This window comes from Chionomys nivalis, chromosome 3 (assembly GCF_950005125.1).
Source record: "Chionomys nivalis chromosome 3, mChiNiv1.1, whole genome shotgun sequence".
In the NCBI taxonomy this organism is placed as follows: Eukaryota; Metazoa; Chordata; class Mammalia; order Rodentia; family Cricetidae; genus Chionomys; species Chionomys nivalis.
The window spans coordinates 76,123,036-76,137,192 of NC_080088.1; the positions used below are offsets into that span (position 1 = coordinate 76,123,036).

Below are 14,157 nucleotides of genomic sequence, written 5' to 3' on the forward strand. Positions count from 1 at the left end.
AAGCTGGTCTACATAATGAGTATCTTGATAGCCAGGGTTACATAGAAAAAGCCTTTTTGTTCTTTTCTTCTTTCCCCAAACGTCTATGATTCAACCTAACATATGGACTCTTCCTTGTCTTAATAAACTCACTAACCTGACTTCACTCTGACGCTTCCAATTCTTTCCTGTAGTTCAGCTGAAACTGGAAGCTGGAACTTAAGAAAAAAGTAACTCTTCCAGCTGCTGATGGCAGTGCTAGGCTTGCCACTTGGCTACCACTGATAGTATTTTTGAGATAACTACTAAATTTCTGGCTTTTACATTGCATTTTTTCTTGAAATTGTACTTATTTATTTACTTACTTATTTTTGATTTTTTGAGACATGGTCTCACTATGTAGCTTGACCTGTCCTGGAACTCTCTCTGCAGACCCCACTGACCTTGAACTCCCAGATCCACCTGCCTCTGCCTCCCAAGTGCTAGGATTTTAGATGGGCACCACTACTACCTAGCAAGATGGTACTTATTTTATGCAAATGTTGCCTGAAAGTACATCCTTGCACTATATGGCCCAGTGTCCTCTGAGACCAGAAGAAGGAATCAGATCCCCTGGGACGGAGTTACAGACAGTTGTGAGCTGCCATATGGATGTTGGGAATTAAACCTAGCTTCTCTGAAAGAGCAGCCAGTGCTCTTAAGTGTTGAGCCATCTCTCTTGCCTCCTAACATACAAATTTAATGGTGACAAAGGAGGAAGACAGGCAGGTATAGCTTAGAAGCAGAGGTCTTACCTAGAATTAATGTACAGAGCCCTAGGTGCCATTTCAGCACAGAGTAGAAAGGAAAGAGGAGTAGGGAGCAGAGGGAGATGATAGTTGTTTGGATTGGGAAAATACTAAAATACTGAGGAGGAGCTCAAGGGAGTCTGACTTGAAAGTAACTCCCCGAACATCTGGAAAGAGCAGGAGCAGGAGCAGGATGCTGGGGAAGTGAGATCTATGGGCAGAGCTGAGAGCAGCACATCTAACACAGAAGAGTGCTTCACAGATGAGGAAGCAGGTACACAGACTCGGCTTGGATGAGCTGTCTGCTCAGTGCACCTAACACAAAAGGAAGCAAGCAAGAGGTAAAGGGGGCCAGGCTGGCAGGCAGAGCCCAGCTAGATCTCCAGGGCAGAAGAGACTGTGTACTGGAGCATCAGTGCAGTGAGACACTGCTATAGAGGAACTTTGACATAAAGTGACCTAGACAGAAGGGCTGGAGAATGGGCTGGGGAAGCATCAGAAAACCAGTCAGATGGGAGGCTCTTGATCACGGCAAGAACAATATTGTTGGAGAACTGTAGCTGAAATGCCAGGATACAGCTAAGAGCCTGCTGACAGACTGATTACAGGAGCACCTGGAGGACACAAGATCCTTTGTGGGGCAAAGCAACTGGGTAGATGGAGGAAAATTCAGGAGGAACTAGTTAAACAAAATAGCTGGGGAATCCTATCATGTCACATTAAGACATCCCAGCAGAGATTTAACAGTTCTTTCTTTGGACTGCCAGCTCCCAAATAATAACATGGAGACTTTTTTTAATTATGAAAGCTTGGTCTTAGTTTAGACTTGTTCCCAACTAGCTCTTAAAACTTAAATTAACCAATTTATATTAATCTACATTTTGCCATATGGCTTGTTACCTCTCTTGTCCAACTTTCTCTCTGTCTGGCTGGCGAATCTCCCAGGCCTCCAACTCTTTCCCAGAGTTCCTATCTCTTCCTGAATGACCCATCTATCCTCTCCTGCCTATCTGCTGACCACTCAATTTATTATTAAACCAATCAGAAGGTGTCTTAGGCAGGTGAGGAAGGACAGAGACATATCTTCACCAAGTGTACAAAAAGATTATTCTAATGCAGAGACACTGAGTAGGTATCACAAGGAAAGAGGCAATAACCAGGACCAAACATGCTTTTATTACTGTAGGGTAAAAAGTCCAAGTCCACTTCTGAGTTTGAAAACCTTCCAAACCCCACCAATCCCTGGGGCCTCAGAGCATGAGTTGCAGCTTTGGGGAGCAAGTGCCATGCTGGAGCGGGCTTTCCAGTGACGTGGTGGCTTTTGAGGCATCCTCACTCTGTAAAGTCTCTCGTCAGTCCTTTAGGCTTATTTCACGTGATGGATATGGCACCACCCCTATGTCATACCATATCTGATTGGATTAATTTCCACAAATGTGGATGCTAGGCCACAAAGTTAATATATATTCATGATTGAACAGTACTATCCACCTGATTCCTATCACTCCCCACACTGGAGGCCAGGAATCTGGCCTCCATACCATTTACAAACATGCTAAGAGCCAGGAAATACTGGCTCTAACTCAGCCACCATGAGAATAAATATTATTATAAATGGAATTAAAAAATTTTTATCACATTGTTAAAAGCCATCCAATAGCCTCTCTCAACAATCTAGAATTTTGTAGTTTCCTGGTATAATCTCTCATCTATTAGAAGAGACAGGTCTTTTCAGGGGTGAGCTAAACTCTTCCATCCTTTCCTGAAGATTTCTGATTTGTAGAAATTTGGCAGGTTTTTGTTTTGTTGGGGTCTGTTTTTGTTTTAGTCAAAGTCTCTCTACGTTTCTATACAAACCAGGCTGGCCCTTGAACTCACAGATATTCACCTGCCTTAGCCTCCTAAGTGCTGGGTTTAAAGGTATACACTATCATGTTTGCCTGAAAAATTTGGTTTTGGTTTTATTTTTGTTGTTTTTTTTTTTTAAAGATAACTAAAACTACATAGTCCAGATTGGTCTCAACCTTGTGAATGCTGGGAATATAGGTATACATTACCATGCTAGCTGTCTATAAGTGCAATCAAATGTATCTATTCCAATTTTTGTTACTGTTTTCTATAAAAACTAGAATGACTTTTTCCTCTGAGATTATATTAGAAAATACTTCTCTCTATCTCCCTCTAGTTTGCTATGTAATGTTAAATACTTAAACTCAGGCTTGAGGGCCAGAGAGATGGTGTGGGAGTAATGATCTGACTCATCAGGACCTGAGCCAGACCCCCAACACATATTAAAGTTGGGCAATACAACACAGCCCCGTCACCTCACTGATACGGAGCAGATCCAGAGGACCCCAGGGCTCGCTGGTCAGGTTCAGTAAGAGACTTTTCAAAAACTGGAATAAGATGAAGAACAACGGAAGTCTGAGAGGTTGACCTTTGACCTCTACATGGATGGATACTAACAGATACACTCCACACACATTCATCAGACTGGTGTGGGTGGTGTAGTCCTAAGGGAGCACCTGTATAGCATGTGCCAAGACTGCTGGGTTTGATCCTTTGCACTACAAAACAAAACTATTGATCATTTGACATTGCATTCACGTTTGTATAAGGTAAGTAGCAAGGGTCCAACTTCATTCTTCCAGTGGCAATGTGGCATCTATTGCCCCTTGATTTACAATGTCATTTTTGTCACATGCAGTTCCTATTATTTTTGTGATATTTCTTAACCTCCTGAATTTTTCTGTATTTCCTTCTCTTTCACCAACAGAAACAGCTTCAAATTCTACATATTCATATTATAGCCAACAAAGGACAGGGCTAATCTTCTTTCATTACTGTTGTATAAATAATTTCCTGACGGCTGTTTGTTTTTTCAAGTTTCTAACAAATCTGTGCAATTTACCCCCAATAAATCCTCTTGGGAACATAGTAAACATTCAGATTAATGTAGAGAGAACTAGCTCTTTGCAAGGAATACAATGGCCCTTTTCTATGTCCAGTTATGCTTGGGTTCTCTTCAGAGACCTGGCAAGCTTCCAAAGTCCTATAGACTAAGACACAAGTTAAACTTACTTCCAGATACTCTGCATTGAGCCAGCCTCTTGCCATCTTTGCATTTTGTAGTCTGGACTTTCCAGAGCTGCTGTTGTAGACTTCCCTTGCTGACTTCTCTGCTTAGACCTCGAGGCACTGATAAGAGCAGAAATGGCAGTACCCTGAACACTGTCTCTGCGTGGTATGGGCATGGCTAACACATAACCCCAGCTCTCCAGAAACAGAAGCTGGAGAAATGCAACCAGTTTTAAGCTAGCCTAGTCCCATACAGGAAGTTCTAGCCAACCAAAACTATATAAAAAGACCCTTTGTCCAAAAACAAACAAAACTCAACCAAATTTAAAAACAGGGCCAAGGCCATAAATGGTGGTACAGACCTTTAATCCCACACTCAGAGACAGAGGCAGGAGGAGTTCTATGAGTTCCAAGCCAGCCTGGGCTAAACAGTGAAACTCAAGTCTAAAGAACAAACCAAACAAAGGCAGCAGCAGATGTGGCTCACACCTGTTACCCAGCACAAGTTTGAGAACAGCCTGCACTGCACACTGAGTAGGCCATCTTTAGCTAAAAACCTAAGGACCTAGCACTGAAAACAAAAATTAAAAGCAGACATGGTGCTGCATACCTATAACCCCAGAACTGAGATAATGGAGGCACAATTAAGGAGTTCAAGGCCAGCCTGGGCTGGAAAAAAGAGCAGTAATAAGAGTATCAGAAGAAGCTACCACATGGTCCTTTCTGGACCTAGAATGAGGGTTGTGGGAGCAGGCTTGGAGATATTTGAAGGCTATTAAGACTCGGTATTGGAAGAAATCATATAACTTAGCTTAAACTTTTCTCTCCACATCCCTTTTGGAAACAGGGTCTCAGATAACCCAGGCTGGCGTAGAACCCGATACGTAATTGAGGATGACCTGATCCTTCTGCCTCCACTACCCACCCAAGGTACCAGCCTGCCCAGTTTACATGGTACTAAGGATGAAACTCAGGGTTTCATACATGCTAGGCAAACACTCCAGAATTACGACCCAGTCCAGCTAAACTTTCTTAGGCTGAAAATGGTATTATAGATGTATGAGAATATCCCTAGACATACTAGAGTATTTAGAGATCAAAGTATGCAGATCAAGCCAGGTGTAGTTATGTAGACCTTTAAACCAAGTACTCAGGAGGCAAATCTCTGAGTCAAAGGCCAGTATGGTCTACATAGCAAGTTCCAGGCCACCCAGAACTACATAGTAAGATCCTGTCCCAAAAAACAGAAACAAAACAAAAAAAGTCTTGCTGTCTAACCTTTCCTCTAAGATAAATCTTAAAACAATGCTCATAAATGATAGACTCGGGCTGATGGCGAATCGCTTGTCTTTCAGCCACTATGCAGAATCAACATATTTCAAAAATAAAAACCAGTAGGAAAAAAAATCCCCAAAGAAAAAGAACATACAAATCTTTTTTTGTTTTATTTTTATTTCTAGCAAAACCCAACAATTAAAAAATGGCTGTTTGTTTTATGAAGCATCTCCCTCTGGAGCCCAGACTGGCCTCAAACTCATAATCCTTCTGCCTCAGCCTCCTGAGTGCTAAGATTACAGACAAGTACCACTGTACTAGGCTCAGAACAAAACATTTAATTCTTTATTGATACATTTACCACTTTCCTGTAACTCAATTTATGATAAATATATACACTTAAAAGAAGCAGCTAGGGACAGAAATCAGGTTGGCCTAGCATGAATGAGACCCTGGTCCATTCTCTAGCATGGCAAAAACAAAGAAATAAACCCACCTAAGAAACTTAAAAGAGCCAAGAAGTGGTGCCATACACCTTTAATCTCAGCACTCAGGAGGCAGAGGCAGGCCAACAGGTACAGGACTGGAAGCTGACCTGCAGCTCACTTATAGCTGCCTGAGTAGCAGAGGCAGAGCCTCACCATCATTTCTTACCCCTCCTCATTCTCTCCTGAGTGCTGGAATTAAAGGAGTGTGCCACCATGCCCAGCATATGACGGCTCATTTTTGGTGTCAATGTGACTAGATTAAAGATACCTAGAGCAACACCTTTTTCTAGCAGAGACTGGCATTAACTAAACGGGGAAGATCCAATCCCATCTCTTGACGTTGGACACGAGAATTCAGGACAGGCTCTCTGGCCTTTGCACTTACACCAAACTCCTTGAACCTCACACTGAGAACTCACAGTCAGCCTTCCTGTTTCAACCATTCAGATTTGCCCTGAGCCACATCATTAGAATGCCAAATCAAATTTTTCAGCTGGAATTTCTGTCTGTCTCTACAATCATAAGTCAATTTTTTCATTCTTCTCCCATATAGCTATATTGTACCAAATACTGGCATAGGGTCATGCTAGAAGCCCCAAGAAATGCTGGAAAGATTACAGAGCCTATTAGAAAGGCCAAAGGCTAACACCTGATGACTGATGGGAGGTTGTTGTGAGTAACTTTCTTCCAAATCAAGTAATTGTCATCATGGGGTATTCGGCTGAACCTCCTTGTAAAAAGATTATCCCAGCTGGGCTTACTGACTGTTTACATACCCCAGTCACTTAGGGATGGGGAGGGTCATGAGATCCCTACCTGAGCACCTCACCTTCTCTACCTCCCATTATATGCAACACTACCTTAACTGTACATGGTTCCAGGAGTATTAACTAGACTGGGGAAGCCTAGAGAGGGGCTCCATCTATGCAGCTACAAGGAAGCCTCATCTCTGTTGGGTAAAGACTTTTCAGGTGCTAACTCCTGTAAATAACACCTCACCTATGCTCTGAAGAAAAACCCAATAAACTCACTGGTTCCCCAGAGTGAAGTTCAATGGAATCATGCCCCCGTTTGTTGTTAGGATCTTAGAAGGAGTGGCATTGCTTACATCTCCTCCTGTGAGCAAGACAGAAAGTAGTTGGCCAGGGAAAAGAGATTTTGAGCATCGTGTAGATAATGTCTATACAGTGATACTTTCCTAGCTCTGGGCCTTAGCATTCAGAGCATATCAGAGGAATGGGTGTGGCTTGCGTAAAGCTCTTAGATGGCATTATAATGGGGTGAGGGGTGAAGTGTCATAGCGTCTTGAAAGTATGTGCATAAAAAGAGATGGAAAATAATGTGGCAACGTTGGCAATTATGTTCATCACACACGATTCTTTCAACTTCCATAACCCCACAGTAAAGTAAAAAAGAAGCGCACACTCATGCATGCACACACACGCACGCATGCACGCACGTGCCTCAAAAGCCAGGCGTGTTGGGGAGGCAGAGGCAGAGGCAGGCAGAGTTGGAGGCCAGCCTAGTCTACAGAGTGAGTTCTAAGACAGCCAGGGTTACATGGAAAAACCCTGTCTTAAAAAACCAAACCAAAACAACAACAACAAAAAAACCCCACAACACTGTAAGTCAACCTAGTCATGATCCAGTTTTGAAAAATGAGAACAAGCTGTTAGGACTCTTCTGGTTGATGGCGTCTCCACAGCAGACTGTGGAGAGCCTCAGAGAAAAGAGAAGATCCAGCCACCTCCAGTGCCAGTGATCCCACTTGTCAAAGCCAGGACTGCCTGTTATCGGCCCTACAGAAACAGTCACAAGGGAGGGGTGCATCTCTCCTTGATGATCTGTAGGTAGTTAGTCAACGGCTCCTGAGTGAGGGGAAAACATGTTCCTTCCTTCCTTCCTTCCTTTTTTTTTTTTTTTTTGTGACATTTTCTTAAGTGGTATAGCCACCAGTAAGGTACTCATGTCACTAAAATAACCTCTTTCCCATCTCTCTTGAAGAGACCCTAATACACTTGTGGGTCACCAAAAACAAAACAAAGCAAAACTGTAGGTGGGCTAGGAGGGAAGAAGAAAGGGATCCCTGGGAGTGGAACAAGAGAGTAGTAAGGTGAATACGGTCCAAACACAGTACAGACATGTATGAGAGTGCCATAATGAAACCATTAACAACACACTGAAAAACTAAACATAGGCAGCTTACCTGAAATAATCACATGATGCAGCCAGCAGAATTCGATGAGCCTCAATATGCCTCCCCTCTACCACCAGGACAACGTCAAAGAGAATCCCACTGTCTCGCAAAGCAAGCAGGCCCCGGAGCAGAGCCTGGGAGTGCTGTGTGCTTCGATAGGTGTTGTTCACACAGTTTGACTGGGATGACTGTGTTGGCAACTTGCACAGCTGGGCAAACTCCTGCTCCTCTGCCATCCTGACAGCCACAGCAGCACCTCACCACTGTAGTCGGCTGCAAGAAAGAAGCAAGGACTGAGAAAGTAGGCAGCTGGCATGCTGCCACACGGGCTGATGGCACTGCACCCAGGCACCTGCTGCAGTGACTTCCTGTGATCCCAAACCTCTACTCCTGGTCTCCTCCTAGCCACGGTCCCACATGGCCTTCTGTCTTACAACCTGGTTTCTTTTTTTTTAAAGTTCTTTTTTTATATTTATTTATTTATTTATTATGTATACAATATTCTGTCTGTGTGTATGCCTGAAGGCCAGAAGAGGGCACCAGACCTCATTACAGAGGTTGCTGGGAATTGAACTCAGGACCTTTGGCAGAGCAGGCAATGCTCTTAACCGCTGAGCCATCTCTCCAGTCCCATAACCTGGTTTCTTTACCCACAAGGTCTTCATCCTATGGTGCCACCTTCAGCACCACAGGAAAACAGAAGTATCCTGGGGCGGGACCACTCACAAATGTAATTCCAGACACCAGTAAGGTCACAAACTCAAGGGCAGAAAACTTAATTAAGAGGACAGGGGTGTAGTTCAGTAAAAGTACTTGCCTGGCATTTGACCCTGAGCACTAGGCACAGAAGAGTATTTGAGACGAGGCAGGAGAGAAAGACAGGGAAAGTAAGAGAACATAGGAGAAGAAGCAGCCTCTCACTCCCACGATCAGGTTTAAGTTAAGAACTTTGGTGTAACTGACAAGATACCAAAAGATGTCCTACAGATAAATTCTCCTCCTCCTGAGAAAGAGCTCAAACAAGAATACTAAAACAAGCCAGATGTGGGGAAACTCAGCCTTTAATTCCACCACCCTGAGTTTGAGGCCAGCCTGGTCTACATAGTAAGCAAGCTCCAGGCCAGACCAGTCAAGGCTACCTAGTGAGAGCCTGTCAAAAAAAAAGAATAGAAAAAGAAAAAAAAAAAAAAAGGACTAAAACAGCAAAAAGACATTGCTTAAAGCCAAACCTACATGACCTTTGAGTTTATCATTAACAGCTCTTTCTTAACATCCCTAAAACTAAACAATTCACCTCATTAACACTTTACAATTTCACAATTTTTTTATTTCTTTCTTTTTCCAAGACAGGTTTTGTCTGTGAAGTCCCAGCTGTCCTGGAACTCACTCTGTAGACCAGGCTGGTCTTGAACTCAGATATCCGCCTGCCTTTGCCTCCCAAGTGCTGGGATTAAAGGAGGTGTGTGCCACCACTGCCTGGCTCAAAATGATTTTTTGGGGGGGGGGGAGGTTGGTTTTTGTTTTTTTCAAGACATGGTTTCTCTGTAGCTTTTGGAGCCTGTCCTGGAACTAGCTCTTATAGAACAGGTTGGCCTCGAACTCACAGAGATCCACTTGCTTCTGCCTCCTGAGTGCTGGGACTAAAGGCGTGTGCCACCACCACCCGGCTCAAGAAAAATAAGTAGGCATTGGAGAGATGGCTCAGTGATTAAAAGCACTGGCTACTGCTCTTGTAGAGGATCTGGGTTCAATTTCTGGCACCCACATAGTGCCTTACGCTGTCTGTAACTCTAACTCCAGGGCATCCAATGCCCTCTTTTGGCTTCCACAGGAACCAGGGCTACACATAGTGCACAGACATACATGCAGGCAAAACACCCACACACATAAAAAAATAAATAAATCTATTGCTGGGCATGGTAAGGCATGCCTTTAACCCAGCTCTTGGGAGGCAGAGGCAGGTGGAGCTCTGAGTTCAAGGCCAGTGTGGTCTTATAGAGGGAGTTTCAGGACAGCCAGGGCTACACAAAGAAACCCAGTCTTAAAAAACAACAAACAAAAAAATCTTTGGGTGAGGAGGGCAGGACCAGAGCAATGGCTCAGTGCTTAAGAGCATGTACTGCTCTCTTCCATAGAACCAGAGTTCAATTCCCATAACACGTGACAAGCAGCTCACAACTGCCTGTGATTCCAGCTGTAGAAGGATCTGATGTCTAGTTTCTGTAGGCACCTGTACCCATACACACAAAGACATAAACACACACATATAATTAATACATGTTTTTTTAAATCAAGTCATCCTCATCTGAAAAGGGAATCTGAGGCTAACCTGAGCTATGTCAACAAATAAACAAACCCCCAAAACAATAACTAAATATCACCTTCTAAAGCCAGGTCTGGTGGGTGACTCATGCCTTTAATCCCAGCACTAGAGAGGTAGACGCAAGCAGATCTCTGAGAATTTGAGGCCAGCCTGATCTACATAGTAAGTTCCAGGACAGCTAAGGCTATGTAGAGAAGATCCTGTCTCACCCCCCCCCCAACACGGAATGAACCAGAAACAACTGTGCACAGTCAGCTACTACGGGTAGGGAAGCAACCAGCCTGGAGGTAAGATAGGGCCTGTAGCCAACCATATGTTCTTTTAGCACAGGTCAGCCATTTGGTAGGCCATGAACCTTCTCCACCTCACCCAGTTCCCTACCACATCTTTAATAAAGAAAGAAAACAAGGGTCAGTGCAATGGCTCAGTGGGTAAAGACATTTGCCCTATAAGCCTGGCAACCTGAGTTCAATGCCTGAAACCCACATAAAGATAGAAGACTGGATTCCACACATACACTGCGTTGCGTGCATGCACACACAAGCACAATAACAATAAATAAGTAAAGCATAAAGATTTGTTTTGATTTTTGTGCACTATGTGTGTGCGTATAAGCCCTCAGAGGTCAGAAGAGGGTGTCAGATGCCCTGGAATGCAGTCAGGAGCCACCAGGTAAGGTACTGGAAAAAGAACCCAGGTCCTCTGTAAGAGCAGTAAGCACTCTTAAACTTCTGAACCATTTTACCAGCCCCCAAATGTGTGTATTTTAAAATTAAAAAAAAAAAAAAAAAAAACACAGATGCTAACACAAAACTAGCCCAAAAAGCCTTCTTACTACTGAAGGGGCACAACTCTCCCTACCACCCACCTACGCCTCTTCTGGACCTCTGTGCTCTGAAGCATCTGAGGCGCCCATCACACACGCTCATCTCTTTTCCATCTGTCTCCTCAGAGTAGGACCTCTATTGGCTCACCCACACTTTCCTTCCCCTGAACTGACCGCTTTCTCACAAGGCCCTAGAGATGGCTAGAGTTGTATATTCCACCATCTATCTCTGGGTTAGGACCTCTCCAGCCTGAAAATTCTGCCTATAAGGCTCCTCTCCCGACATCTTCCTCTCCTTCAATCCATTCATTTCCCCAGGACATGCATTCCCAATGGCATCTCCAGCCACTATCTATTCTAACTGGTCTGTTTGTGTCAATCGTGCACTACATTTTCTATCTGAAACATCCTAGCCTCAATGACTGCCCTCCCCCTTTTTCTAGATGAGGTTTCTCTGTGTAGCCCTGGCTGTCCTGGAACTCGCTTTGCAGACCAGGCTGGTCCCTCTGCCTCCTAATACTGGGATTAAAGATGTGAGCCACCATGCTCAGCTTCCCTTTTCTTTTTTAAACCTATGTTTTGTAAGATCCTTTGGTCTTGACTCTTCTCCTGTATCTCACTCATGGTCACAGTTTGGAGTCAGAGCATAGGAATGTTGTTCCAACAGATTTCCCTATCACCTCATCCTCTCCAGGCTGTCCTGTCCAGGATGGACAGGAAACCAAAAATGTTCCTCTGACATCCTCCAAATAGGATCACGTTTGTTTCTCATAATCCTATGCTGGCCATGATCTCACTGATCACATCTACCTGGCACCTTCATACCGTCTCAACAGGCATGCTCTGGTGGGGAATCAGTCTTCTAACCCTTGACAGCTTGTCTCACAAGCATCTCAGTTAGCTCCTATGACGATATCTGATAACCACAGTCTGGGTACTTGGCTGCTACCTCCAAACCTCAGTTTCCTCAAAACCACCAGCACAAATTATGAAGTCAGGAGGGCTTTCTCATCTGTGGATGACTGTAAGGACCAATTGCCTTATAAGACACTCACCCCCAGCCCATCGCACATGCAGGGATGGGGTCCCACAGCTGTCATCTGAGCAGCCTATCTACCCTCTTGGGAAGGAATGGATAGCGGCTACTTTCTAAACAACCACCACAAGAACAAGTATAGTAAAATAGATTGACTACTCTCCTGGGCAGGCAAAGTATATTTACTAGGCACATGCCTTAAATTCCAGCACTCGGGAGACAGCCAGAGGAAGATATCTGTGAATTCAAGGCCAGCCTGGTCTAGAGAGTGAGTTCCAGGCTAGCTATAGATACACAGAGAAATCCTGTCTTGAAAAACAAAACAAAGAAAGGAAAGGAAAGGAAAGGAAAGGAAAAAGGAGAGGAGGGATGGAGGGAGGGAAGAAGAAGGAGAAGAAGAAGGAGGAGAAGGAGAAGGAGAAGGAGAAGAAGAAGAAGAAGAAGAAGAAGAAGAAGAAGAAGAAGAAGAAGAAGAAGAAGAAGAAGAAGAAGAAGAAGAAGAAGAAGAAGAAAAGAAGAAGAAGAAGAAGAAGAAGAAGAAGAAGGAGAGAAAACGAGAACTCAGGAGTACTGATATGAGAGGACCACAAGTTTGAAGTCTGCCTGGAATATGTAGAGATTTCTCATAAAGAAACAAAGAAAGAAGGAGCTAGGGTTAGAGAGAAGGGCCAGAGCAACTAAGAGCCGCATACTTTTCTAGCGCGAACCTGGGTGGCTCGGTTCCAGGGATCCTGACGCCCTCTGCTGGCCTCCAGAGCACCTTCACCCATTCACGCGGGCACACAGACAACCCAAGGAGACTCTGACAACTGCAAGTCTACAATATTCCTCCGCTTTCCATTAACTTCTGCCTATAACTTAATGCCCCTCCCAGAGTTTTCCTCCCATTGTTTGCTACTTTTAGAGGAATTATTATTATTTTAGAGGAATCTTCAACTCATCGTTTACTGAAAAGGCATTCTCAACCCTTGAAGGACTCCCAATCAGTATCTGTCCTCAAAGCACCCCAATCTTCATCAGTGCAACGTAAGATGTGCAACAAAAGAAAACCCAGCAGCTTGGAAAGATCTGAGGAGGGAGTGGGTCCTTATTCCAAGGAGGGAGTCTCCAAGGGGTGCTGACGTGCTCTGTGGCTGCTTTCCCAGGGCGCCGCAGACTAGAAGCATCTCGGAGCCCGGCCTGACCCTAGGAAGAAGCCGCGGGCAGAACAGTGGCCCCGCTGCGCCCCGCCCGGTCGGTTCGTTCGGCCTGACAGCATCTAAAATGATCTAAACTAGTACAACCCGGCGATTTTGCACGGACAGCGCGAACTCTCTGACTTCTCTCAGCTACCGCAACCGTGGCTCAAGAGTCTGAGGTCACGGCAGGCGCGGCAGGCAGGCCAGCCCCGGCGCCTGTTGCAATCCCTGCTCTCATAGCCTCGAGGGTCGGGGACTGGCCGGAGGCCACACTCGGACCCACGGCTGGCAACAGAGCCTGGCCTACCAGGCGGAGACGGCCACGGCCCGCCTCATCCGCGCGAAGGCCTCGGCCGCCCGCACCTCGGCGCCAGGCCCGCGCCGGACGCCCAGGGGTCGCCCCGCCGAGCCCCCGCCACGTCAGGCAGTCGCCTGCGCTCGGCCCCGGCGCCCGCGGTACTTGGCCCCGATCTCCGATCCCGCCCCCGCCGCCGCCGCCGACCCCGCTCCCGCTCCCTTCCCCGCGTGCAGCGCGAGCTCAGCGACGCAAGCTGGCCGGGCCCACACGGTACACGCCTCGCAGCTGACCTGGTGCTGTCGCAAGCTGAGGCCGCTCTCGCAGCAGGCGGGAGGCCGAAGGCGGGGGCGGAGCTTCACCGTCACGTGGGACACCGCGCAGACGCAAGTGGACTTACGGGGGAGGGGGAGGGGTCTCCGGCGGGGCGGGGCTAGTCTGAAGAACTGGACTGGGGATTCTCTGCTGCCGGGTCGCTGGTCAAGAAGTGCCACCCATGAGGTGCCTTTTGGAGGTGCAGCTCTGAGTCCTCCTTTCCCTTTCTCCTTGCCTCATTCTTCCCCCTCACTCATCTCTCATGCTTAGCTTTGTCTCTTCACACCCATTCATTTACCATCTCACTCGTTGCCTCCTTGCACTCGCGTTATTTCACGTATTCATTTACTCATTCCTCACTTTCCTTAACGTCACCCCT

The 14,157-nt window shown here is 45.7% G+C and overlaps 1 protein-coding gene across 3 annotated transcripts in view; it reads right to left on the reverse strand.

The window, feature by feature from the left end:
- Window positions 1-13,864, reverse strand: part of Klhl22 (kelch like family member 22) — a 37,851-nt gene extending 23,987 nt beyond the window's left edge. The window contains exons 1-2 of one of the 3 annotated variants that reach the window (XM_057764789.1): window positions 13,757-13,864; window positions 7,815-8,078 (exon numbers count right to left, since the gene is read on the reverse strand). In XM_057764789.1, coding sequence (XP_057620772.1) covers window positions 7,815-8,041 — 227 coding nt within the window. In that variant the 5' untranslated portion in view covers window positions 8,042-8,078; window positions 13,757-13,864. Of the gene's footprint in view, window positions 1-7,814; window positions 8,079-12,697; window positions 12,970-12,995; window positions 13,504-13,756 lie in introns of those variants that run through there. The other 2 variants (XM_057764791.1, XM_057764788.1) reach the window with 2 other exon arrangements.
- Between the last annotated feature and the right edge of the window lie 293 nt (window positions 13,865-14,157).